Source organism: Ascidiella aspersa, chromosome 4 (genome assembly GCF_963924565.1).
Source record: "Ascidiella aspersa chromosome 4, kaAscAspe10.2, whole genome shotgun sequence".
Taxonomy (NCBI): domain Eukaryota; kingdom Metazoa; phylum Chordata; class Ascidiacea; order Phlebobranchia; family Ascidiidae; genus Ascidiella; species Ascidiella aspersa.
In genome coordinates, this window is record NC_139450.1 from 14,909,072 (window position 1) to 14,936,018 (window position 26,947).

Consider the following 26,947-nt stretch of genomic DNA (forward strand, 5'->3'; position numbering starts at 1 on the left):
ACACTCGCCCGAACTACGACTGTGCCTGCGGCCAACAATCTGTGCTTTCGGCGTTCTGACATCCTTGGCTACTGAGCGCTTCTTGCGGTGTTTCAGTCTGTGATACACGGCTGTTTCACCAGCTGACTTTTTTGTTTAACCTGCTGTAACCTGTAAGTGTGTTACGAGCACCCTCTAGCGATAACTTTGTTATACTTTGTTAACTATGCTGCCCTAAGTTAACTGCTTTAAATACCTAAGCCAAAGTTAATATAATCCAATAATGTGGTTTGTTTTAACGCAAAATTTGTTTTTTCTATTTGGCTTTCCGTTTTTCATAATCGAGAAATGTAACCTTTTGGTGGTGTTTATCTTTTATTAAAATGGATTAAAACATACAAGATTTTTATATTTATGTTTTTTATTTTTACGCTTGGTTTAAAGTAGTATTGTTATACCTCTAAAAATTTCCACTATAAAAATACACATAAGCCAACCAAAAAAAATCTTGGGTTTTGACAAAATAGCGCTCTATTTATTTATTTAAGCTAAAAATTATTTTTGCAGTTAGAATATAAAATGTTTAGGTGTGGTTTGTAGTGGACTAATCAACCCTGAGCACCAAGTCACTAAATAACCATTCCGACTTCAGTATTCTGCCTCACCTGGAAATTCTTATGCAAAATTTAACATAAGTAGCACGGTTTACTAGAACAAAAGCTTATGGTCTTCGCCTGTTAATTGTCCCTTGCAATCCATATTGCATATTATTATGATTGCAACAGCAAACTAACAAGTGTGGGATATTGTACCGCTGTTGCAAGGAATGCCCAAAGCCGTTTGTTGGTAGAGATTTATATGAGATCAAAAACCTAATCTGCTAAAGATATTTTGTGTCTCATATAAGAATGCTCTGTCATAGAAAACTTTAGACGTTATGTCAAGCATGATCGAATAGGAGGCATTCGCTTATATTTGACTCCCAAATTGGCCTTGAATTAACTGCAGCAAACAGATCTGACACAAATTTAGCAAGCTACATATTATTGACTTTGTGCACTGTATAATCGAGGCATGCACGAGTGATCGCAGCATGGCGTTGCTAGACGGCAAATTGCACGAAATCAAGAACAAACGATTTCTACAAAATTAAAAAGCGCAAAAGCCGAAAGACCGTCGCGCATCCCTTCAGAAAGCAGCCTAATCTTCAGATGATGTACAACGGTGAACTCTCGGTTTCTGGGGCAGACTTGGCTTTTCGCAATAGCCGGAACCACTCCCTCACGGTTTCCGGGCTCATGTTGTTAAGCATAGCTTTCATCAGACTGTCGTTCGATACATGCTTAGGGCGCGTCTGTATCATTTCGCCGCCTTGAATCACATCGCTGCGCTTTCCTGAAACGGAAGGGATCAGCTTTATTTTACGCCACTTTGGCGCCAGCCACGACGGCAATAGGCGGTGGAAACCCTTGGGAAGAGAAGTCTTAATGCGGTGCATCGTATACGTGCCGTTCTACGATGTTCACGTTTTCATGACTCTACCAAAAATCGATGAATGACGCATTTAAAAAACAAATGTTTACTGACGTTGTGAAAACACGGAATACCATTAATCATCAATAGATAGGGCAGTATAAAATATATCGTAAAAAATTATTTTGGTTAAAGTTTTACAAATTTAGTTAAGCTCAAATTCTTTGTATACAAAAGTGATTTATTGTATAATTTTGCAATGTTTCGCATCCAGCACCCTCTAAATCTCTTCACAATTTTTTTTTAATTAATTTTATTACAGTTTTCAATTTGATCACCAAATTATTTGACAATGGTACAGTTATTAGACAATCGAACAATAATGAGTTTAAATAAATTATTTGAAAGGCTTGTTTTTATTCTGTTTCAATAAGATGTCCTCGTTTTTGAAACAAATCATACCTGTCCCTTGGTGTCCACAGAGGGCTTCCCACATTTCCTGATTTATGCGGATGTTGTCACAGATCGACATCTTGACCAATTCGTTGTTGTTGTCTAAAATCACGAAGTCAATTTTATAACCTCGTTATCCATTGTATCAGGTGCGGCAAGTTCAATTTCATTTTGACATACCTCGGGTAATTCGCACGGGCGACGATTCGCAGGTCCTTGTGGTTTGGGCGACGAACATGACAAAAGAAAGAAACATAATATTGAATTGGACCATTTTAATTGAACAGTAAAATGCACAATTTGCTTTGTTCTTAAGTTATATAAAGATGAAAAATAACGTTTAGAGTTAGATCCAGAATTGTCGAGGCCGGAATTATCGTGCCCATTTTCTTACACTGACTTTGATTCTGCTGAATCCACAAATGATTTGTTATGCATCGCAAACGCGGACGCAGGCCTTGCGAAGGGCAAACTCCCAAGTGAGGAACGTCATTTTCGGACGCTGAGCTAAATTGCCAATGTGTCGACGACATCGGCTGTCCGTGGAGATGAAATAACATGTTCATAAATTTTTAACGCGATAAAAGATAGGGAAATGCGCCTGAGGCATGGACCAGCGTGGCTTTGTAATTGGTCCGATAGAAAACTCATGTTTACAATTTCAGTAAATACATACCTCGTAGACCTATACAAAATTTATCGATTTAAATATGAAAAACAATATTAAGCAGATTGTAAACGGACAGCTTCTTATCTGAAATGGTGCGGTGGTTCGCGGAATGTTTGGGTGCCCTGTCACGTATTGTGCATTACACAAATTGGTGTCGGGACAAATTAATTCGTTCTAATGAGCCCGTTTATCAACGTTTCTACAAATCTTTTGATTTTGAACCAAATTTTATAAATTTTACTTATATTTTATAATTTAGAATAAAAAAAATTAACCTATAAAATAAGTAAATTTTATTTAAATTAATTGGTTTGTTTCTTAAAGTGTAATATTGCGATTTCTTTAATTTGGTTTTACATTTTTTAAATTAAAAAAAGCATTTTGTTAGTTATAAGTGCGAAAGAAGCAAACGCTTGAACGGTGACCAATTTAATTCGTCGATCAAATTAATCGGTTGTATTTTTTCGTCTATATGTTCTTCAGAATTGCCCACGTAAAAAAATCGTCACAAAATGTGCGTAAAAAGTTTAATAATGATGCCAACAAAAAACTGTTTGCCATTTTGATAAATCACCAAAAAAATTGGGTGAAAAAAAAGTTAAATATATATCTTAAATTTAACACATTGATGTTACGCTCATTGTAGTTTCTACTACAGTAAGTCAGCCCAATTAGTAGGCTATTTCTTGTTAGAAGGTATGTTGTCGTTCATCCACCCTTTTCTTTCAAAAATTTTAGCTCAACGTTTTTATAAACGAAACCTGCATTAATATTAATATTAAGGGCAGAATTACCATTTTTAGGTGTACCAAAACAACGCGAAACGCGAAATGTTTTATACTGAAAATATCTATACCATTTTTTACAACAATAAGAGTAAATTTGAGCTGCACAAAATTTTAAAAGTCGTTTTTTATTCTTGCGACTCTTGCCGCGGATTCTATAGAATTTTTTACTTTTCCATTTTTGTTGTATCAAACTATTCGTTCCAATGTGGCATTTTCCGCTCAATTTGGCGATTAGAATTGTTTTAATCAGCTTACTAAACTAACGTTTACTATTTCCTTATTGCCGACATATGTTTTTTTTTTGGATCTAAATCGGACCAACATGGTTTAAAATTTTGTTAGCTACCTTTTAAAATTGACATAAACGAACCAATTCTATTTAATATTACTGGCAGGTTATTTGCTCTTAATATCAGATATATCTTTCAGCATAACATGCGAATTTAGCACCAGTTAAACTACCTTGCTATCCTAAACTTCCCTCCTTCTTCCGCCCGAAATGAGGACGGAACTCTACTGATGCAAGCTGTCGGTTCGCAGCGTTTATTTATGCTCGGCCCTGGTGCTCCACCTATGACGGCTTTCGCACATTTTTCGACATATCATCCAACAACGCCGGGGCAACAAGTACCGCGTTCTCCAATAACTAATAAAGTGGCTATATTCGCGCGTGCCAACCGCCCCTATGCAGAGCTGTTAATCACCGGGCCTAATAACAGTGTACAAACCGTGGATTGCACAACCGATCGATCCCCGCGTCATTGCTGACTCTCTAATGCGTTGAGAAACATATTATTCTCGCCGTCCGGTGTCCAGGGCCGGTGACGCTAATGGCGTATGGCACGTGGATTATAACCCACAAACCCCTGGGGCAATGAGTTTGACAAACCGACGGAGTACTCAGGTGTGACACATAAAATTCCTGACTGTTTCAACGATATTCTAACAAAAAATCGGTAGGGTGAAAACGTGTCGACTGTTAAATTACCGATGCCATATAGTCACCATCGTAAACCATATACCTATAAGACTTGGCAGAGATTTAAAGTTTTTATTGCATAATACACAAAATATAAACGCTGCAGCATGATTGTGGAGTGAAGAAAATAAATTTAGAGGCTAAATTATACTTCTTGTAGGCCTATACGTAAAAAAAATAATAACATTCTGCCGCAATTAAAAAATAATATGCTGTAGCCTAATAGTCTTTAGGTTCAACTTAGCATCTCGACAAAGACCAGTAGCCTAGAGCTTGTACCAAACCTGGTATGTAAGTATTTTGTTGCTTGCCGATTCTGACCTTGCGCAAAATTGTAGGAAATATGCTATAAGGCTGTCTTTATAAATCTTCGACTTATTAGGTAATGACTTTATGTTCGAACAACAAATGAAGAATCCGGGTTATCAATATAAACAAACGCAACTCGTTAAAAGCGAGTAGCCTACTTGAACTTGGCACTATGTTGCACTATCATATTTTAATCCACATACTTGGTAAATTTTGCGAAAAAGATAGGCCTAACATAATTTGTTAATTATAGGTTTTATAAAATCAATCATAGGACCACTTAAATACAAAAGAAACAAAAACATTTACACAAAATTTCATTATCTTCGTATATACTTTTTTTTTCGCAAGACAGATAAATTTACCTTTCATGGAAGTATACCTTGTTATTTGCGTGTTACACTCGGGATTATTGGCAAGAAATTGCTCTTAAGCGAATTGCGCATTGCACTGTGTCAAACAAATATGCACTAGTGACTAGAGTTTACGTGTTATAAACGTTTCTTTCTCGAAACTTTATAGGGGTCTAGGCAAATAGAGTAATATAAAACATTACATTACTTGAGTTCATGCAAATATCACCCCTAAACATTATTGTTTACAATTAATATAATTGCATTTAAGCCGATCAACTGTTAAAACTAACGTTTACGTACATTAAAATTATGGTTATGGTTAAGGCAGTGTTTTACAAAGTTATTTGAGAGTTAAATATCTTACGCTGTGTGAATATGGATATGATTTTTTAATATATTCAAAATTATGCCTTACATCCCGATTGTATTAGCCTACTTGTCATTTTTCATCAATGTTATTACAAAATGCATTTTAAACTCTCTAAAAAAGAAGGACATATCCCCAAAGCTTAGTATTTTAAATACTTAAGTTGTTTTTTTTGCCCGGGGGAGATCCAGGATTTTATGGAAGAGACATATGGAAATTTTAAGGAATGACGTTACAAAGTTACCTAGTCACGTTACGTCATAAAACAATTAGTCTTAAAACACCTGCTCTTATTGAGCGAACTCGTGCGCAAATGTCCCTTTGTAAAGTTTATGATTTCACACTTTACAACATGCGATAGTATTTTGTTCACGTTGTAATAGAATTAGCCAGACAGGGATCATAAAGTACCCAATGCCCAACTAACTTTTTTGCAATCTTAAGAATCGAGTTAATGTCGTATGCTCTTTGGCTAGTTTAACTATACGTATAACTGCCAAAATATCTCTATCAAATTTGCAACATGACATGCGCTTTAACAAAAAATAACAAATTTCAAGTGTAAGTTTTTAAAATTCCAGTGTTGTAATGACTTAGGCTAAGTGCCCATAAGTCACTTTTTATTAAATAACTCAACTTGACTTAACGCCTTTCGTTAAAAGTACTTGTTGACTTAATATTTTAGACAAATGACACTTAACTGAGACAATTAGTCATGTGACTTGGTTTAAAATTGAGTATTATAATTTAACAGTTACGGTATTTTCTCACAATCGGACGAGTTTACCAATTTTAATAGCTTATCGTATTATTTTTATATTAGTGAATTGACTTTGTGTTGAATTCCTCTAATACTTGTGACTTGGGCAATTTGCTGACTTGTTATTTCATTTTTAAGTCATTATAAGTTATTTTACAAATGACTTGACTGGGACTTTAGTCTTTCAAATTACTTGTTTATAATACACTGAAATTCTCTAATAAACGTTTTGTCAACTTAATCTACATAATTTGGTTCGCCAGCGCATTTCATCTGTTATGATAAACATAAACACAAGAGTATCAGTTCTGTTTGCACCTTTTTGTGCCCAACATGTCACGCGTCCTTATACTTAAAACATTTTGCTAATTAAAACTCAACAAACGTTCGTTTTAAACGCTTCGCGCGTTGTCGTATTCTTACACAATTAGAGTTATTTTGGTTGTATAAAAATATAAGAGCATATGTGCCTGAAAAAAAATGCCTGAAAGTAGCATGTTTCTATAACAAAATTAAAGTTGAAATTAATTACGGCACGGTTTCGTATAGTGCGAACAATCGCTATTTTAAGCAATCCTGGAGGCATTATCGAATAAATTACGAACGTTTTGCTTTTTAGTTCAAACTTAAAAGCCTTGTTAGAATTAAACTCAACTGTCTTTAATGTGTCAATATGCAAAAAAGTTCACAATTCAAAAAAGCGACCGCGAGAGAGTCGGAATATGGTTTATTAGACGTAACTATACAACCAGTAAGAATGCAACACAGCAAAACTTCCAGTGCAAGGGCTACACCACGTAATGTAAACTAAAGACATTCCTCCAAGACTTTGAAATATTACAAATTCGGAATAAACTCTTGAGCGTACGTAGTCTTGAGCATCAAAAGTAACCGGATTCAGCTATTACTACTATAGGTCATAAAAATGTATTTATTATTTTTAAAATCTCCATGAGAAGAATGGCAACGCGTTTAAAATAAGTTAATTACCAATTTTTTTTTTTCGGAATTAACAATTTTTTTAGATTAATTGAGTTTTTATTTGAAATGTTAACGGACAAAAGGCAGCACGATATTTTTTTTGACACCAAATATTGTTGAGGTTTAACTAACGCTGCATTATGGGGTATTTTCTTATTCAGTCTTTCCGTAGACCTAAATAGAGAATGCGCGACGCGGCCTAAAACTGGAGCATGCAACCCCCGGCCAACATGTGTAGGCCCGCTGCGCTAGCGTGACAAGCTTTCCGAAAATAACGCAATAACCAAACAACTGAGTACAAAATAACGACGCAAACAGGGAAATCGCGAGGCCGAAACAAAATTGAGTTGATCGGAAATAAGCGTCGTCAAGCGACCGACGTAAGGAAGAGATGGGAGGATCAACAGAACTTCCACCTGTTGCCGCAGTCGTTGCAGAACACGAAGGTGGTCATCGGCTCGTCGGAGCTTCGCGTTTGCAGCTGGATAAAATAACATACACACCTTTAGAAATACGGATCTAAAGCTTCGGTTAAAGCGTTATCCAAGGTTTGCTTGTAATTTCTCAAATAACTAATACAGTTAATGAAAAAGGTTTTGTGAGCACGCTAGTGATTTTATGATGTTGGAAGTTAGTGTGGTTTATAAAGTAAGCACAAACACATAACGCAAACCGAAATGTCCGGTGACCGGATTACATTTGGTGCCTTGTAGTTCAACACGCTGGTCGATTTTAAACCACGACAATATGCCAATAGGATGGCTGTCGGTTAAATAATACGCGCTTTAATGCGCCCACTGCAACGTTGCAGGAGGGTAACTTACAAAGCGTAATTTTTTAGGACGTCATCGATTAACTAACACCGACAACGTTAAAACACTCAGGCGTATATGGGGCAATAATATGTACGTGACATAGAGGGGATTGGGGTAATCTATACAGTAAAGTCTTGTCTGAGGTGTACGTATGTTCACCTGCGGCGATTTCAATACGGAAACTGTTTTTAAAGAAGGTGAAATCTATATTTTTTAAAGTATAACTTTTCGCAAACGCTAACGTGCATTTTGTACAAGGTTTAATGTTTTGGCCCACTTTATTAGTCGGATTTGGAGTTGCCCCTTGTTAACAGCGACGTGACGTTAACGCTAAAATTCACCTGGTTGTAGGTACATGACTTTCCCTTGCACCTCCCGCAAGTGAACATGTCGGTGACAGTACCCTCGTTCACGGCCATCTGGTGATCCTTGATGTTCTCCTGCTCGTATTGCTCACGCATTTTCTTCATTTCATTACTCGCCATTTCCTGCCAAAAACCTTTGCCATTTTGTTGATGCTTATAAACGGCAAAAATAGTATGGCAGTTGACAACGCAAATAACGACTAACCTAGAAACTTTATGTAATAAAAACTAGATGTACACCATTCTAAACGATATAGAGACATATAACTTAGTGCATCACTGTAAGAAATATTGTAAAAGAAAATAATTTTGGTGAAATTACACTCAAATATTTTTGAGGACTTTCTAATCATTCAAACATCTTTTCGTGTCATTATTTCTAACCAGGATACCGCTTTTAAAACGAATAGGTTAAAAGGATAAAAGAAGTAAAACTACGATTTTGAGCGTCAGTGTAAATTGCTTAACCGTGAAACTTTTATCACACAATTAAGACGGCTCACATCAGCGGTCATTTTGGCGAGTTTCTCTGCCTTCACGACCCCACTGAGCACGTTCTGTCGCAGCGACACGTTCTTCGGGTCCTTAAGGTTGCTAAAGCGGCTGCGCACTCGGTTCTTGTACTTCATGCTCGTGTTTTTGAACTCGGCGAAAATGGCGTCTTCAACGGCGGCCGCCACGAAAGTGCACCGCGCCTCGCCGAACTGGTCACCTGTGTCACGCACAGCTGCTTGTAAGGATTTTTTTGCGAGGGGTATGCTCAAACGTTAAACGTGCTGCCTGTGTTGCACTACTACTGCAACAAAACAGGACAACTTCGGTTCTAATGCTAAAATAACGTCCCAGTTAAATATTGTTTGTCTCCAACCAGCAAAACGAAGAAAATTACAAAAATACTACAGCTTTTGTGACCACCCTTCTTAAAAACGATGCCCACTTTATATTTGCAAGTTGTGAAAGGCATAGTTGGGACTCGAGTAAGACTACGTAAAACCCCAAAGTCCGAGTCCAAAGTCCAACGTGCGCATGCGCAGTACAAAATTTTAAAACTGATATGACCACCAAATTTAATTTGTAAATGTGGAATAGCATAGTAGATAGGTTAAACCATGCAGTAGAGTAAATGAATTATATGACAAACCTATAAGTGGGTTGCTGAATAACCATCGTATTTAGGCCGGAGTTTAACTGTGGGTTTTTCTACCCAATGCCACAGACACCACTTCTTTGTTGTATGAAAATATGCATGTGAAAGAACGATACTTATAGCAAATTGTTTACGAAATTGAACTTACCGTCAGCTAGTAAGCCTCTTAATAACATTTCTCTACACTTGTTTCGTACTGGATCATTTGTTAAGCTCAGAGTACTTGAAGTATCCATTTCATATGATCTTGATTCGGTGACCTGACAAACAATGGTATAAAATTTTCCAAAAAAACTAACATAATTTTGCTTAAAATACTTTTGGTGATTTTTCTTTTTGTATAGTTGTTGAAACTTCTGGTGTTGGCGTTTCCTCTTTTTTTTCCTCAGTCTTTTTTGCACTATTTGGTTCTAAATGATAAAACATTAAAAAAATAAGCTAATTTAGACATGCTTACTTGAAACAATATTGTTTTAAATGAGCAGTGATTACAAATTGTTTTATTATCATATGTTAACAATGGAACACTATATACGGATCTGTTCATAAGTTTAATGTGGCTTTTTATGTCTATTGTGGCCGTTATTTTCACCATTAAACTTATGTTAACAATATTTTAAAATATGATATTCATTTTATTTTTATGCTATAAACAAATTAATATGGTGATGGTTAAGTAGGCTTGCCATACGTCCCGGTTTAGCCGGGACAGTCCCGGTTTCAAGGCCTTGTCCCGGTGTCCCGGCCGGTTAACCAGTTTGTCCCGGATTTTTCAATTTGAGATTTACAAAAAAAATTAAAAAACTCTAGTTAGAGGTTGCTGGGAGGGCTAGTTTCTTTTTTGTGTGTGGCGAGTAAAAAAATGTAAATGGATATTATCCGGTGAGTGCTTGAATATATCTTTTTGAGAAAGGTAAGCGAGCGCCTTGGCAAACCGGTCACCAAGCATTTTTATTTTCAAGGTTTATTTTTACGTATGACGCAGTTTGGTGCCGGTATTATTTGTTTGAATATTACCTAAGTCTATAAACAATTGCTGTTATAATTTAAAATTTAACGTTTGTTAGTAATGCTGGATCGTTAAAGGGTTTTCAGCATTATAAATCAAATTGAAGTCATAACATACTGATTGCCTAAGAGAAATAAGTTTTAATGTTTCCAACTTAAGACTTATATGTTTAAAAACTTCTTGTCTGTTATTGCGCAAAATTTGGTACAGTTGGCAAAATTTCGCATTTAATGCGGCGGTTTAAATCGTAGAAGTTTCAAACAAGATTTTACTTACGTTGGACGCAGTATGGTAGCCTACCACTATTAGGCCTACGTATGGTAACAGGATTAGTTAAGCGGTTAAGCCGTACACTTTGCAGAATATCACGCAATGTGAACAATGGTTGCTACAACTTTTTGTTTCAACAAACTGTAAAATTTAAGTTTGCGAAGACGAACAATTAGATGTTTCACAGTCACGCAGATAAATGCGATAATTTATAACACGCCATCCGATTAAATGCTGCTTCCACACAGGCTAAATAATGTGACTCCATTTATGTGGAAGCATTTAGTTAACCTGTTTCAGGCACAATAAGCATAAAAATAGTCAAGGGACGACCGTCATGCTGTACATCAATTAACGATTAGAGAAATTAAAATGTTTTATAATGAAAAAATTAAAATGTTTACCACTTTACACACTATTTAGCACTCAAGCCAGGATATTACGCTTTCCGTTACATTACTTTTTAGTAACATGGTAAATTACCTTTTTAAATCGTCGGCAATAATGCAACTTAAGCAAATGATGCAGAGTATAATCATATGTAATTTTTTTAAGAGACCAGCTTGATGGAATCTTACATTTGTTTAACCTATGCTAATGTTGTTGCTGCTTTTACGAGGGCGGCAATTGTAAAAAGTATTTACCCGACTTATTTTATTCACAAAACAGAACATTACTTTCAGTTACAATTAAAATTACTCGAACAAACCACCCTTAAAACTAGGGCTCTGGAAAATATCCCCTGACAAAATATAAAACAACCGCAACCCCGTTAAGTTAAATAGTTGCGTTAAATGTTTTTGTAGTAGGTGTACATTAAGTTTGTTTGCAGTTTTTAGTATGCGTCCAGGATTTACGTTTCTAAAAAATGGCAAGCCTATGGTTAAGGGGTATTCTAATTACTATTCTTTGGGACATTTTGATAAGTCGCTGTTTAAGACAATAACAACATATAATATTAAAGTAACCAATTATGACAACTCTAAGGCAATTTTGCACACACAATAATATATAAATAAAAATAAACATATTACAATTATGAATTATTTTAATTCTTGAAATTAAAAAACATGTATATATATTTATATATAATATATAGTTAACATGGCAAAACAGTTTTCAAAAGCAAAATTTCTAACCATCATTGCCAACAAGTTTCTTCCATCCCTTAATAAGTTGCTTTGCAGCTGATGCAACTTCATCATTTTTAGTCTGTTTGCGAATGCTGTTAACAGACATCCCAATACGTGTTTTCTTCAGTGTGTCTAAACCCATTGGTAGCCTTTTTAGTGCTTTTAATACGTCCAAAGCATTGTCCTGTAGAAAACATGAAAATAAGAAAATTAACACAAACAATAAAAAATAATGTTTGTTTTAAATTTATAGGTTCCAGTAGAAAAAGTATGTCAAGTTAACTTGCACTATCAAAAAAGCGTAAACGTTTGGGATTTTTAATAGCAAATGAAACAAGTAAAAATTAAATGCTATTTATAATAGTAAGATAAGTTGGCATTGACTAGGGATGTTCAAAGTAGAATCCCAAGGTATTCTAGAATAATAGGTTTCGAATCTAGAATAACGAATCCAGAATAGCGAATCCTAGTATATTTTTATTAAATTATTTAACCTCGATTTTGTTTGGGGAAGGGATTAATCTTAGTCTACCCTACAGGGCCCAAAATCACAGCAATAAATCGCCCAAACAATTTGCTAACACGTGTACATTATAAAAAAAATCTCCCATATGTCTAGCATTCTTAACAAAGTTCTGTCATCTGAAGCCGTTCTGTAAACTTTAATATGTTCAACTGTCCAGGTTGTGTTCAAAACTTATATTTTTGCCAATAGTGAGTACAATTAAACACTGCACACAGAAGTCTTAAGCAATTCGGTCCTGTTTTTGAAAGCATTGTTGAGTCTTAGTGCTTCTTTTGACTAACATGATCTGTTATGCAGTCAAATGATGTACTGCAAAGAATACAAAGTTATTATTGACATAACGAATTCTTGACAATCACGTTGTGCATAACTGCATAACTTACTGAATATTGGCCGAAAGTTGACCTTAAGTAACCCCATAGCGCATTTTGTGGACACCCAGCACGCTTTGCAACGCTTTGCAACGCTATGTTACTTTTGCAACTTAACGCATTTAGGGAATTTGCGAACTCCACACCAGACATTACACGTTAATAAGCCCAATAATGCTTGATTGACACTTAATTATTAGACGAACGTTATCGCGAGACGCGGTAATTGGTGGCCCAAAAAAACGCTGACACTGCACTACGAGGTTACATTTAAAGCAAGCACTATAAATTGGTCACCGCGGCGACAGGCCAACTTACCACACGCGTTTGTGCAATTAGGCGCAACAATCGGTGGTAAAACATTAAATTATATCGGTTCCAATTACCCGAAATAAACGGCAGAATTGGATTCGAATCCCATCTGGATTCGAATCCAAGGATTCAATATTCTACTTTGAGCATCCCTAGCATTGACATACAAGACCATTCTGCAATTCATTGCAATTTTGGCTGAGATGTCAGTTTGCAGTGCTAAATTTTTGCAACCGATGTTTAGAAACACTTGGGATGTTATATGTTAACAGAAGTAATATTTAAGTATGCAATTAATAAAAATTATTATCAGCACAGAATGTAATAAGCCACTCTGTGTGGAATGCCCTACCAACCTGCAACCAAACTGCATTTCATAAATTGTGGTGGCCAAAGTAGTTTTTATTTTGCTGAAATCCTACACCAAAATTCTGTTATATATGGAGCAGAAAAGAACATTTTTTTTATTTTAACATGATAACATTTCACCCTTCATGATGTTACTGGGGTGGTTTTGTGTAAGTCATTTCATGCAAAGATGTTTGACAACCAGTCTGCATTTCATGGCACTTTACGTTGAGACATATGATGTGCAGCATTAAATTTTTGAAAAAAATAAGTATTATTATTATATTTATTCAATTCTTGTAATTATAATTGTCGATAACTCGTTTTGTTACTGTAAATAAAATGTGGTAGGATTCACTGTAAGTAATAGTTTGCTATTTAAAGTCATGAAACAAGCATAGTTACTGTCTACTGTAAACCACTTGGTCATCTGTCAACAATACAGAACATTAACTCACAGCATTTTTCTTTGCTACCAACTTGTCCAACTTTTTGGCGATACGTAAAACTTCTTCCTCGTTGCTCATTGCTTGAATTTTAATGCAATATAGTTTATACCAGCTTCTTAATAATTGATTTAAAAAAAATTAGCATCACCAAATACAAAGCAGTGCTAGTTGCGGAGGCTTAAGCCCAAAAGCATCTACTCCAAAACATCAACGCATTTACAAAGCTGTCCGATGAGACATAGTAAAAGAGTACCAAAAGTGTCCTGTTAAACAATTAGAAGAATAAAACAATTGTAAACTAAAACTTCACTTCTTGTGACAAAACTTGGAATGATATGGTTTTGGCATGAGATACTGATACTTACTGTTGTAAATACAAACAAGTATGAAGAGACACAACGATATTGGATAATAAAAATACCTACAAGAAGACGGAAATCTACAGCTTTTGGGCCGACAAAATATACTGTATAAATCTCTTTGGTCCGACTACTATTTAAAAAACGATTATTATTTATAATTATTTTTTACTACGTTACGAAATTTTAATTCTACCAAACAACAACCTTCCTCTCATTCAGCAAAGCACAAATAAACAAAAACGAATCGTCATAAGTTTGCTATAAAATAGAACCATCGCCACTGATTTCTATAATTTTAATTGCAAAACTTTTAAATTTGCAATAGGTTGGTCTTTATTTATGACTTCAACTTTAGAGCTTTACACTACAAGAAGTCAATGTACACGCACTAAGCCGGAATTTAAGCTGGACAAAGAAAGGTTTACTCAGGTATAGTCTTACACGAAGTCCAAAATCCGGCTCTAGCAGAATAAACCGCCTCCGCCGAGGCGCGAGTCTCAAGTCGACTTTGCAGCCCTCGTTTTAACACAACGAGAAATCAAATTGAAAAAAAGGACAGAGGCCTGATAGAATATTCTGTCCCATTAGGCTATCTAGGCGGGTCATTTATGACCCAATGGTGAAAATCAGCGTTTTTTCTGAAGTTTAACTTTATATTTAAGACGTTAAGACGAATCCAGCCGAGAAACAAGTGTGTTGGCGACACGTTTGAAACTGTAGAGAGCGACGCGTGTTTGTTTGTGCTTGTGTCGCCTGGTAAAGTCAAGAGGTGGACCAAATAATTATATAAGAGACATGTTAATTAATTATTTATTTACGTGTTTGACAATGTAATAAAAAGGCCCTTAAAGCTATGCAGTACGCTCGTATAACGTATTAAAGCTAAGCTTACATGACTGCACTTGAGCTAAGCTTACATGACTGCACTTGAACTAAGCTTACATGACTGCACTTGGAAGCAAGATTCAGCACACACATTTTCAGTAATTCTTCGCATGTTATAAATCGCAAAATTACGCAAGGTTTCCGTCACGAAACAAACACCAGGCTCAGATATTGTCATGGCATAAAGGTACATCCTGAGTACGAAGAGCGGGAACGAGGTAGATAGAAGGAAAGAAATCGAGATATTGGAATTTTTTGCGGCATAAAAAGCGGCCAAAATTTTGTGAAAGTCCGAAGAAAAATATGAGACATGAAACCACCTGCAAACGTAAGTTTGCTATTCAAAAGTTGTTTATGTACAAAAACAAAACAAAAAACAGTCTGTATCGTTTCAGAAAGGTTCAACTAAACGTAAATGTATTACGCGTTTTGTGCAAGGCACACTGGGTGGAATATGCTATACATGACACAAACGAAATCCATTAGCATGGCGAACGCGCACAAAAAACACGCAATTTACACAATGGGGCATGGCGAGAAAAATAGCAAAACACTTCCCAAGGGTTGACAAATATAAATAAGCTATGAGGCTTCGGTTGTAAGTACATACAAAAACACACGCACTACACACATACACACGTGATTTGTATCGACCTGTTGTAGTAAAAAGCGTGATCAAATACGATGCGTCTAAAAAGGTGTGCTGCTTTATCGAATGTGCGTAAACGCTTTGGCATCAACAAATGGTGGAACATAGTGAGCAATCTAGTTAAACGATCAAACAAGAGGTTTGAAGACATTTCAGGGAGCTTTGCATCGTCATCCGTGTAGGGTTAAAACTTACAGTGATAGAAACTAAATTTGGCCATCGTCTTAATTGTAAAATTTTCTAAAAGCATGGATGAAGAATGTGGTGGAATACGTTTCAAATAACGCATCTGCAAAAATACGAGGTATTTTGAAGATAAGCTTACGGGCGATTAGTTATAAACAACAACAATGGGATGAAGCGAATTGAGACAAGGTGCTCAACGAACGGGATATTTCCTGAAGACACGAGTCGTCTCACAATGTTCCACGAAAAAAAAACGCTTTTTTATCGACTTTACAAGGGTTCGTGAAAGACAAATGTGCTTTGTTATGACACGAGTCTTTAGCGAGGTGTTAGATATAGCTCTTAACTAAGCTGTTAGTTACGTTTATGCTTGAGGTGCTGTGTTCAAAGCGAGAAAACAAGTAAAATATTGAGGCTTTTAATTATAATAGTACGACGGTGACTGGGAAATCATAGACGCTCGCGTTTTGTCAGGACGCAGAACGAAATAGTTACAATAAAAATGATCCACACAGAATGGCGTCTGGCGATAGCTGTGGTCGCGAGTATATGGCTTATATGGTTTTAGATTACACGCCTAGGGTGGGTACAATATTAGTTGCATCATCATTTCACCACTTCAATTGATGTGGCATTGGATAAATTGTAGCCTCTTGCCAATGTAGCAAAATAACGAACCAACAACAGACTTGGAGAGTCAAAATTAAGCAAGGTTCAGAAAACAGTTCACTTTCCCTCGATCAACAGAAACCAAACCCCGTGACAAAGAGCACCCGAGAGCTGCAAGCGCAAACTAAACACATTGGGCGCGGTAAATAGGGGTCTCTTCCCGTGCATTGTAAAGAAACGCACACGTCAGGCGTATCTCATAGCAAAGCCAATCGTCGCGAACCGTCGTCGCTCAAATTTGGAAGCCCCTTTTTCTTCACTTTTGGTTCGACTTTCGGACGCCTGTCAGAAAATAAAGCGGTCGCGTCTTGACGCCGCTCAGCGACTCGCCGTTGGCCGTCTGGAACTCGTCGGTGAGCCGAAAGTGCCAGTCCTGCTCCAGGTTGAGTTTGACCACTGAGTGGCGCAGCGAACTGCGATCGTTGCTGATCACGCAAACTGTGGCACCTGGTGAAAACAAATACACAAATGTACTGCATAGTGGCTCCACTAACAAACGACGGCGTGCGTGCCGTTTTGCGCTTTGTTAAAATGTTGTTAAAATTTGTTGCTTATAAGAAAGGCGACGAGTGCCTTAAAAAAACGAAAAGGCTTTACATACGGCTGTGGTTTCTAACTAACCTACGATTAAATCTAAAAAAAAAAAGAGCCACTGCTTGAAAGGCTGTGGTCAACTACTATATGGATTGCTAATAATAATTGACAATATAGATTTCACATGTTAAAAAGAATAGGCCACCTTCGACGAAGGAAAACTCGTGCAGAAAGTCCGGCATGACGTCAGCTCGTGGACAGAAGAGCAACAAACCCCCGTACTCCTTGCTGTAATCAATCGACCACAAAGGAGCGTTGCCATGGCTACTCGTGAATTCGACGAAAATCTAAATGCAGGCGTTAGGTTAGACTACTGCTTTGACATTACTTAATTTCACTCTTTTTTAAAATGTGGGGTTTTCTAAAATGTGTTCCTGGATAAGATGGTAGATTTAAAAAAAAATAATTATGTATGATACAAAATGCAAAGCTATTTATCCATAAAGATCAATGATTGTAGGATCAACGATAAAGTATAGAATCAACGAGTGAAGCCCTTAAGATGCCCACTGCCGGATTATCGCGTACGTGATTTGTGTCGAAAATTCAATACCTGAGTAATGTAATATGTGTTGCATGTCGTAAACAATTCATTTAGAAGTGACTTAACAGTCAAGTCCCAGTCAAGTTAGAATTGGACAAGTTAAGTCCTTGTCATAAAAATAAACCGGTAAGTGATAAACTCGTCCGATTATGATAAGCACATCGAGTAAAACATCGAGGGATATTTTCGGATTATTTCACTCTTTATTTTGATTTTGATAAGAGCTCTCTTGCTCTATCACATATAGATAAATGGCTTTGCACTATACATCGAGGTTATTTCACTCTTTTCTAAAATGTGGGGTTTTCTAAAGTGTGGTCCATAAGATGGAAGATTTAAAAAAATAATCATGTATAGTGCAAAGCTATTTATCTATATGTGATAGAGCAAGAGAGCTCTTATCCGGTCTCTCTTACCAATTTTAAAACAGATCATAAAACACCTCAACGAAATCAAAAGACAATAAAATATAACGCTTACACTCTTGACTTGAGCATTTACCACGCTCAAACTAAACCCAAGCCTATAAAGGCGTAAAAATGAGTGGCCGGAACACGCACCTCAGGTCCCAGGGATACGTAACAGTCGAGGCAAAGAACGGGGTGGAAGGGATCGTTCTTGCAGCGGGTGAAGACCGACGAGGCGCTCCGTGCAAAGTAGGCTTCGAGCAGCTGTTGGGGGTGGTGCGGGAGGGGTTCGAATTCTGCGTCGGCCGAAGTCACGAGCTTTTTCGATCTGGTCAAACGTACAAAGGTTAACCCAAGCGTTTTTGGCGGCTGTTGCGGCGTGAAACAAACAAGGCTGATCAAAATTCAACGGTTTATTCACAGACCATATCTGTGTAGCATTTATTTGGCAACAAATGTTTAACAATTGGAAATATAGTACTACTTTTTTACCTTAGAAACCTTATGAAGCCGAACCAAGTTTCATATTTTTTTGAATTAAAAAATGTAAATTTGTAAAGAAAAGCAGATACGACAAAAGGGCATTATAAAACAGTTAATTTAATTCGTAACTAACTTTTTAAGGAAACATAATTACACCACACTGTTTTTGGAATTTTGAATAATTTAACCGGTACAACGCAATGTTCGCGATTACCATGTCCGACATTTCTGCGAGAAGTATAAACAGACGGTGAAGGAAGGCGATACTTACTTGTCGTCCGGCACGTCCATAGTCGGATTGCATGGGATCGTGGCGAGCGCAAGGTTTTCGATCCGACCAACTCGCAAGTCTGACGACGCGGCGCGCAACGACCAGTCGATGTCTTCGTTGTAGAATCTGTAAAAATCACGAAACGTCGCTAAAATGCGTTGACTTAATAGATGTTCAGTTAAAAGGGATGGTTTATTATTTTTTCCTCTTGCTGGTTCACCTGAACCATAACGAGCTAGCAGAGCAGCGACGCAAAACAAGAACAACTGAATCAAGTGCGATTTTTATTTTGGATAGCTATGACAGCTCGCTGTTTATAACTTAAATCAACGATGGGCAAGTTTGATAAACCGCTCTTAATGGAATACAAGAAATAAATGAGTAAAGTGAAAAAGTTACGCGAAAAATATTGCTATTACCTGGTTTGCTGATAGGTGACGCGACTGGTCTGGCTGAGGTCGAGCAACACGCACGAGGTGACGATCCTCTCCGACACGTAATGTCCCTCCGAAGAGCCCTGAAGAAAAAAAAGGCCGATTAAAAAAGTCCGTTTATGCGTATAGAAGCACATAAAAAGTCTGTTCGCGTATTTGGGTAAATAATGATATTTTAGAAAACAATTTGATTGTCATTTTTCGCACTTTGCTTCAGAAAACGCGCTTGCGCTAATGCTAATAACTACCACGAAACAAAATCGATACAACCCATACATTTTGCTTTTTATTTTTCGATTATGCGTTGTTGGCATAAAAGCGGTGATGCATTTTAACGTTATTCGGTGTCAAAATATCTATTGATTACCAAACGTACTTTTTGAAAGAATGCGGTCTATTAAAGGTGAACTTCATGAATGAGCGACCGAGTTGGTGTAATTTCGCATTTATCACTAAGATTAAATGTCAATTAGCGACGTTTTTCGGGTACCAAGCAGACGTGTTATACAAGTTTATTGGTCAAAGTTGGCATACCCTTTACGCGATAATATGAAAAAAATTGGCAAAAAAGCTTTCGATTTAACAAAAGCGCCAAACAAGCAGGCATTGACGTAAAGAGGGTGGGGTATATATTAGATGATCGTTGCGGATTCACTCAAGACAATAACCAATTTAATGATATCGGAAAATCAGTGAAAAAAAATTAAAATTTGCATTCGAAAAGGGTCCCTAGAAATCTGGATAATATAAAAAAAGGTTGTGGCAATTTGTTTTTTAAACATATTGAACGATTTTCGGTGAACTTTTATTTTTACTTTTCCACTGATTTCTAACAAAGTGGTTACATAAATGTAGAGCATTAATATAATATCCCCAGGGAGAAGCATCAACATTAATTTTTTTGGTTTAAGCAGGCTGCTGACGGAACGAAAGCATTTATCTATTTATTTCCATGTAGTTGTTCCATCAGCAGCCTGCTTTAAACAAAACAAATCATTGGGAGCACCGAAAACTGGAACTGGTCATGCACCATATTTATCGTGGTTAAATTAAACTTTCTTGAAATTATATGAAAGTAGGTATACCTGTTGCTGTTTAAAACAAAAATATACAACTGAATTTTATCATACAAAGGTTAAAATTTTTAGCGGGCTTTAGTATGGTTCCGCATTACGACTTACCGAACTGTCCACGTTTTCGACACCAGGCTGGGCACGAGGGTCCTTCATTTTGTTCGACCAAGGTCGCAAGCCAATTGCTGCAAACTGGTTTAAATCGCCTATCCGAGATTCGATGTTGGTAAGTGCCTCGGACAGACAAATGTTGCTCCAGATGCCACTGTAGTCACTGTTAAGATATTTCACACGTAAAAAACAAATCGTAAAGTACAAAACAAGATTACGGACTTATCTAATGTGACACAAGAGTTAATACGTGAAACTGAAATTGCCTTACAAAAATAAATCAAACTTTCCAAAAGATTATGGACTGAAAGTAAAATTTATTATCATTGAATAAATAAAAATACATTTTTAAACAAAATAGTATGTTTTTACTGCTACAACAGATACACGATTAACAAAATAGGGAGTTGGTAGCCTGTTGTTAACCTGGCACATTTCATTGTAAGTGTTTTGGGAGTAGTTTGCCTAAAATGTGAGTAATTGATGGCCTAAAGTCACTGAGCATATGGTGCCTTACTATTTTACATGTCCCTACTTTAGTTGGTGTTATTAGCGTGTCACACTAAGGGTTTACCTGGTTTATTACTTGTAACTGAATGGTAATATTGTTAATATTTTTACTAATTTTCAACATAGTTTGCTCGTGTTAATTCAAACTAAACTATGAATTCACTTCACTAAACAATTCTGTTATAAAATTTATCCATACAGGTAAAGACTTAACGGTTAGGATCACCGTTTTTCACTGTAATTAAACTTAAATGAGTGACTTAACGAAAGGTATTTCTTTCAACGACCCTGAAACTAAAACTTACCTGATTTCATTTTCGACTGCTTCTTCAGACTGCTGCCAGCTCCACCACGCCACACAGTTGTCATCCAACAGCAGCACGTACGGCCACACGGTGTCGCCACCGAACGCCACATCTGTCTCGATGTGGTGGAACTGCTGAAAGAGCGCTTGCGCCGCCGATTTAATTGCACCTATGCGACAGAAAAAAAATAAACAGCTAATCGTTTGTTCGTAAGAGTATTTCCGATTGGTCGTTTAGGGCGGTCATGAAAGTGAGAAACAGAAAAATGAATTAAATTAAACCGTATATATGGGATTAAAGTCCGCTGTGAATACCAATATGACACAGGTTGTGTAAATCCGAAGTTTATTGGCTTACGAATTGTTTAAAAAAACCTAGAAGTTTACAGTAATTAGGGCTCAGTAACGAAGCTTAACACAAGGGTAGTTTGGTCTAAGTGTCGAGTCGCGGCTTAAATGCGGTAACGCATTTGTGCAGAATTAAAACCTGAATAAATATCCTGTGATCAAAACTCGCTTAAAAACAATGCGATCCTCGGAAGGTTCCAGAGCTTCGAAGAGTTTATTGAGAACAGAAATGTGCCGCCGAGCACGAAATTTCCACGCCAACGCTAAAACTATGTGCCGAGCCTCTGTTAAACGGGAACTGTTTTTTCCGGTTTTAGTCCAATCAGGTTGGCGGCATGACGAAGCGTTTCGAGATGTGTACACAAATAAACGGTGGCTTATACACTAACAACGGGTTCGACTTGGTTGAAAATGGTGCAACTTTATGAAATGTGTAGCCAAAGGCAGCAGGGTTTTGATAGTTGATTACTGCTTCGCTGATGCGTATACAAACGAAGCAGTTGCCCGGGTTTTTATATTGTGACCCTTTCCAGTGTCGTACAACATTTAAGTAAAATTGTCGTAACGTGTAAAGACCGACATTTCTACCAGGTTGAACTTTCATTTAAAGGCATTCAACGAACGTAGAGTGTTTGGCCAAAAAACGAAGTTTTTTTTGAGAAAAAAAAAACTTGAGATTCTGAAGCCCGCGCGTCAAAGGACCGTCGTTACATTAAACCGTCGTTACATTAAAACTTTAGATTAAATAATCCGACTGAGGAGTGGTAAGGTATTTTTCCCTAATTTTTAACGTGTAAAGGCAAAGCCGGGACAATGATTTGTTATATTTGGCTAAAACAAGCTTCACACGGTACAGTACAGGTTCTCTTACCCCGACCGAGGTGGTCGTAGCTGGCCGGCAGGACAACTAGCACCGAATCCCCGCAGAGTTTCTCCAGCTCCTTGGCGTCCCGCTGCTTGGCGATCACGAAGTGAATTGGTTCTTCACTCCTCTTCCCGTCACCCGCGTCCGTGCTTCTCTGCGTCAACGTTGTGGAGAGGTCCAGCAGCGAACGGTCGACGTCATGCAGCGCCAGGCTAACGACCGGAGTTTTGATGCCGACGTCGTTCTGCAAATTCAATTACACCTCATATAAAATACTGTAGAATAGAATGAACCAACCTTGCTAACGATAAGTAAAATTTTAGCCGTATAATCTGAAAAAAAACCACCTATATGAACGTTTTAGTTTCATCTATTTTTGCTTGTTGCCCAAAATTCCGGGTATTGGTGTCGATGTAAAATGAAGAATCGGACGCCTCCACTTCATATTCTTTACACAGAAAATGGCGTCCGATGTAACAGGATAACGTATGTCCAATTACATTTTTTGTAATACAATTGCGCCAAATGCCAAAGAAAAACCATCGTAAGTTACCATAGATTTAAGTCTTAGACTTCTGAGTATAGTCTGTCCGTCGGCATCGCGTTCGTAGACGAAGCGGAGGAGATGTTTCTTGGGGATGAGCAGCTTCAACTGGAGTTCGCCACATTGGGAGTTGCCTCCTGGCACCGAAAACATTCGAGCCTCCTTTATATTTGAAGCGTCCTGCCAGCAAACATGTAAAACATGACGGATCTTAACCCAAGCATTTTGTGTTTGTTGTGATAATTATTCTTGACAACTTGGGATACAAAAACAAACAATTTTTACACTTTTTAACAGTTTTAAGAATATAGTATTTTTTTATACTGCGACAGTTTTTTTGTCATATTAAAACATAGTGAAGCGAAAATAACTTACATCTCGTTCTTGTGTAGTCTCAGCGTTTGACAAAATCTGACGTAGAGGTCGCGCGTTTTTGGCTGATTTGACCTTGGTGACGACCTTGCGTTTGTACTTCGGGTCTGAAACAAAAATAAAATAAATCACTTGTATTACGTTTTTGGCCGATTTGACCTTGTATATGTTGATGACAGCGGAAGAAACAAGTAACAACACGATGTAGTAGGCAACTTAAGTTAGCATTTGCTGTTTCCGCGGAAAGCTTTATTTAAATAAAATTAATAACAAAAATAAAACTTTTAAGGCGATCATAAAGGTAACGACACCAAACTGAACCGAGACTAACACGTGCGCGAATGTTCCGCATTAACTGGAATGTTACCTGGAGTTGTTGCAACCAAACTGTCGAGGTAGTCGCAAGAATTCACGATTTGGCTTTGTCCTTTAGGTTTCGGGTTGGACAGAAGGGTGCGAAAGGCAGCGTCGCAATCAATCTTAACAACACGCGACAAGTTAAAACAGCTTGTTTAAAATCAACAGTATAATGTGTGGCGGCTGAACAGCCAATATAAAACCGTCTTGAATAAAGATTCGCTATACACTAAAATTTGTTTTGCAAAATTTCGAATTAAATAAACCAATACTTCATTTAGCCAATAGAGGACACATATACCACTGATTGTTTAAGTATTGGTAAAGCATTTGTAAGCAGTATATTGAGATTGTATAAAATCGATATTGGCTGGTTTTGTAAAAACGCAAAACGTAAAAGGGTTTTTTGTGCTTACCTCTTCGGATTGCTCGTCGTCGTCGTAAACTGAAACTTCGTGCTGCTTTACAAGTGAACTGGAAACAATTTTTTTTTGGTAGTTTATTATAAAATGACTGAAAGTAAGTGTCTTAAAAACACGAAAAGATAATTAAACGCCATGATGTAAAGTGTATGCAAATATTAAACCAGCTGTTTTACCGAAAGTTGACAAAAGTGATGTTAAATTCTGTTTCGAGCAATAAACAGCAAATTAATAAATATGCCGTTGCTACCAGGCATAGTATAATAAAAATAAGTTCTTCTGGTATATATTTGTTAAACCAACGTTTCGGCTTACTATTCGGAAAGCCTTCATCAGGGAATGACACACATAGCCAACAGGACGCAAAATAAAATGACAAAAACAGCAAATTAATCGATTCTTATCGCATCGCAAGTTTTCAAAATGACAAAGATGCAAATTTTAAAATAATTAAAAAAATATGGTGTTATACCGAAATACTCCGCAGCAATTTAACACACACCAACCTGTTAAGTTGACCAAGAAACTTGCAGCATATGCGCACGATGTCGCTGGTGGGTGGGGTGACCAGCATGAATCTATGGGGGTCAATCGAGTTCACTTCGGGAGATGCCAAGTCCAAACTTCCAGATGACGTACCGTCGAAAAAGTCGGGGTGGCCTGGTGCGGGTTTGCTCCATTTTCTGTAGAAAATATTAAAATGTACTTTAACTTTCAAAAAAGGAAATAAATTAGAAAAAAAAATAGAAGTATGTTGGCGAACTTGGTGTAAAACTTGAATCACACAATTTTTAATACTCTGTTAAAATATGTGGCTTAAAGTAATGTAACTGATCTATATACAATTGATTATAAACAACTTAAACTATGAACAGGATATTAAGTAAACATTGGAAAATAATGTGCTCAGTGGTTTGGGTGTATCACAATAATTGGTAATAGCGACTATCAACCTCTATTGAAAGACATGGTTAAAAGAAGCAGTAAGATAAAATACATTAGCTTTGGAAAACCAAGATAATTTTTGACCACAAAAACTGTCGTAACTCAACGATTGTTAAAACTAATACAAAACGAAATCCCCCACCGAGGTGAGGTTTATTTCAGGAATTTTCTACATAAGCAGAAACAAGAAATGATATTTTATAATTGTCCAAGGGCCACGGAGAAGATAAAAAATTAGAAAAAGGTCACAGAATTCATTTTTTTTGGTCGAAAATTTTTATTATTAAAATAACAAGTGAGGCTAACGTTTTTCACCGGGCGTAAAGCGCTCACCTGTAGAAGAGAGACTCCTCTTGTGGCGAGGCATTAGCAGGAAGTTGCGGATGCAGGGAATCGATCCAAGTACACAGAGGGTGAGGAGGGAGGCTCGATAAGGTGGGGTGACCCTGAAACACGAAACAAGTGTTAAGAAACAAACACAGGTACCGGTGTGATGGCAAAGGTACTTCAACGCTTTATCAGTTTCAAGTTTAGCGTTGTTTTAATAAAAGATACATCATTTTGTTTTTTTATACCAAATAAAGTATAAAAAACAAGGTTCACCTGATTGCTGCCTTGGATGCGTTCGTAGATCTTTTGCGGCAGAAGGGCAACTGGTCTCGTCCAGCCCATCTGGGAGCCGCCGTTGCCTGAAATTTTATTCGGAATGTTATTAGTAGGGTGATTATTTTCTGACTTGTTAAACGAAGTCAAAACTTGTCAAAATTTACATGTTAGGTCAAAAATGGTCAAAATCAATTAAAAATAAACAAAATTTACAAAATTAAAAAAAATGAAGGCAGCTTTTTGAAATTGTTTTGAATTACATTCGACAAGATTTTAACAGTATTATATCTCCATCTGAGCTGTATACGCAGGGTTATCATCTGCTCAGATCAAAAAATAAGCACGCTACTATAGATCAGGGACAGATCCAGGACTTCGGGGGTGAAATCCAAGGTTTTAGAAATAACGTTATAAAATAAAATAAAAACTTGAAAAATAGCTATTTTTGTATGCGCAAAACGTAGCTTAATCGCGCGAATCGCGAAAAATGCGTTTATTACGCTGAAATTGGCAAGTTAACCATCCTTAATTAATGCAAGCTTTGTCATTTTTTTCGCGTCAGAGCGCACCAGTTATAGCCTACACCTTTTAAACTGTGGTGCATGGCAGCATGAAACGCCCAATTCTGACCCTGCCTGGTAGTTAAGTTTGGTTCACTTGGCGGAGTTTGGCTTGTAATAAAATTATTCATTGAATGATTTGCTGTAATGCATCTAGCAATTTTTTTGTAGTAACATTGTGTTTTCCATAGCCTTTGGACTGAACACAAAAAAGCCAGTCCTCACGTCAAGCCGAAAGTTTACTTGATTGCTAAAGAAACCTACCACACTTCTATAGGCTACAATGTACTTTTTACATTTAGAATAAACAATCACAATCCATTGTTATTATGTAATTTAATGCATTACTGTTATAATCTGGGTTAAATAACTTGGTAAATATAAATAAAAAATAGATAAAGAACGCTTTTAGAAACTAAAATAAGACAAACTTTGCGTTTTCTAAGACACTGCGCCCAAAAATAAGCACAAATCTTAGAAATAAGCACGGTATGGTAACCCTGTGTATACGGTATAAGCGAGCCGGCAGAATTAACGACGCAGGCCTGGTTTATCGCATTATAGGTTCATCTCGAAGTTTGTTTTT

At 36.9% G+C, this 26,947-nt stretch overlaps 3 protein-coding genes across 3 annotated transcripts in view; all 3 read right to left on the reverse strand.

Annotated features, from left to right (window-relative positions):
* Positions 1 to 1,093: 1,093 nt before the first annotated feature.
* LOC146148121 (uncharacterized) lies at positions 1,094 to 2,210 on the reverse strand. Its single transcript, XM_083388640.1, has 3 exons — positions 2,086 to 2,210; positions 1,915 to 2,007; positions 1,094 to 1,374 (listed from the first exon to the last, which is right to left on the reverse strand). The coding sequence occupies exons 1-3, from the start codon at positions 2,177 to 2,179 to the stop codon at positions 1,187 to 1,189; spliced, it is 375 nt and encodes a 124-aa protein (XP_083244766.1). The 5' UTR covers positions 2,180 to 2,210; the 3' UTR covers positions 1,094 to 1,186.
* A 4,635-nt stretch (positions 2,211 to 6,845) lies between these two features.
* On the reverse strand, positions 6,846 to 14,049 carry LOC146148122 (transcription elongation factor A protein 1-like). The gene is made up of 7 exons (XM_083386973.1): positions 13,870 to 14,049; positions 11,861 to 12,038; positions 9,761 to 9,852; positions 9,591 to 9,702; positions 8,799 to 9,007; positions 8,272 to 8,418; positions 6,846 to 7,596 (listed from the first exon to the last, which is right to left on the reverse strand). Exons 1-7 carry the CDS (start codon positions 13,936 to 13,938, stop codon positions 7,516 to 7,518), a joined length of 888 nt encoding a protein of 295 aa, XP_083243099.1. The 5' UTR covers positions 13,939 to 14,049; the 3' UTR covers positions 6,846 to 7,515.
* Positions 14,050 to 15,233: 1,184 nt separating this feature from the next.
* LOC146148123 (GREB1-like protein) overlaps positions 15,234 to 26,947 on the reverse strand; it is a 29,191-nt gene continuing 17,477 nt past the window's right edge. The window contains exons 28-42 of the mRNA XM_083386565.1: positions 25,799 to 25,884; positions 25,529 to 25,641; positions 24,757 to 24,933; positions 24,245 to 24,302; positions 23,839 to 23,950; positions 23,475 to 23,578; positions 23,109 to 23,279; positions 22,562 to 22,799; positions 21,344 to 21,512; positions 20,526 to 20,691; positions 19,330 to 19,427; positions 18,911 to 19,036; positions 18,310 to 18,484; positions 17,351 to 17,492; positions 15,234 to 17,058 (exon numbers count right to left, since the gene is read on the reverse strand). Coding sequence (XP_083242691.1) covers positions 16,868 to 17,058; positions 17,351 to 17,492; positions 18,310 to 18,484; positions 18,911 to 19,036; positions 19,330 to 19,427; positions 20,526 to 20,691; positions 21,344 to 21,512; positions 22,562 to 22,799; positions 23,109 to 23,279; positions 23,475 to 23,578; positions 23,839 to 23,950; positions 24,245 to 24,302; positions 24,757 to 24,933; positions 25,529 to 25,641; positions 25,799 to 25,884 — 2,126 coding nt within the window. The 3' untranslated portion in view covers positions 15,234 to 16,867. The remainder of the gene's footprint in view (positions 17,059 to 17,350; positions 17,493 to 18,309; positions 18,485 to 18,910; positions 19,037 to 19,329; positions 19,428 to 20,525; positions 20,692 to 21,343; positions 21,513 to 22,561; positions 22,800 to 23,108; positions 23,280 to 23,474; positions 23,579 to 23,838; positions 23,951 to 24,244; positions 24,303 to 24,756; positions 24,934 to 25,528; positions 25,642 to 25,798; positions 25,885 to 26,947) is intronic.

Excerpts from the sequence above, each read along its gene's own strand:
- LOC146148121 (XM_083388640.1), bottom strand. The coding sequence starts at position 2,179 with ATGGTCCAATTCAATATTATGTTTCTTTCTTTTGTCATGTTCGTCGCC. Across the intron at positions 2,008-2,085 it reads GCCCGTGCGAATTACCCGAG|ACAACAACAACGAATTGGTC; the intron begins GTATGTCAAAAT and ends TCGTGATTTTAG. Across the intron at positions 1,375-1,914 it reads CTGTGGACACCAAGGGACAG|GAAAGCGCAGCGATGTGATT; the intron begins GTATGATTTGTT and ends CTTCCGTTTCAG.
- LOC146148122 (XM_083386973.1), bottom strand. The coding sequence starts at position 13,938 with ATGAGCAACGAGGAAGAAGTTTTACGTATCGCCAAAAAGTTGGACAAG. Across the intron at positions 9,853-11,860 it reads GAAACTTGTTGGCAATGATG|AACCAAATAGTGCAAAAAAG; the intron begins GTTAGAAATTTT and ends TTTATCATTTAG. Across the intron at positions 8,419-8,798 it reads TCGCCAAAATGACCGCTGAT|GAAATGGCGAGTAATGAAAT; the intron begins GTGAGCCGTCTT and ends GGTTTTTGGCAG.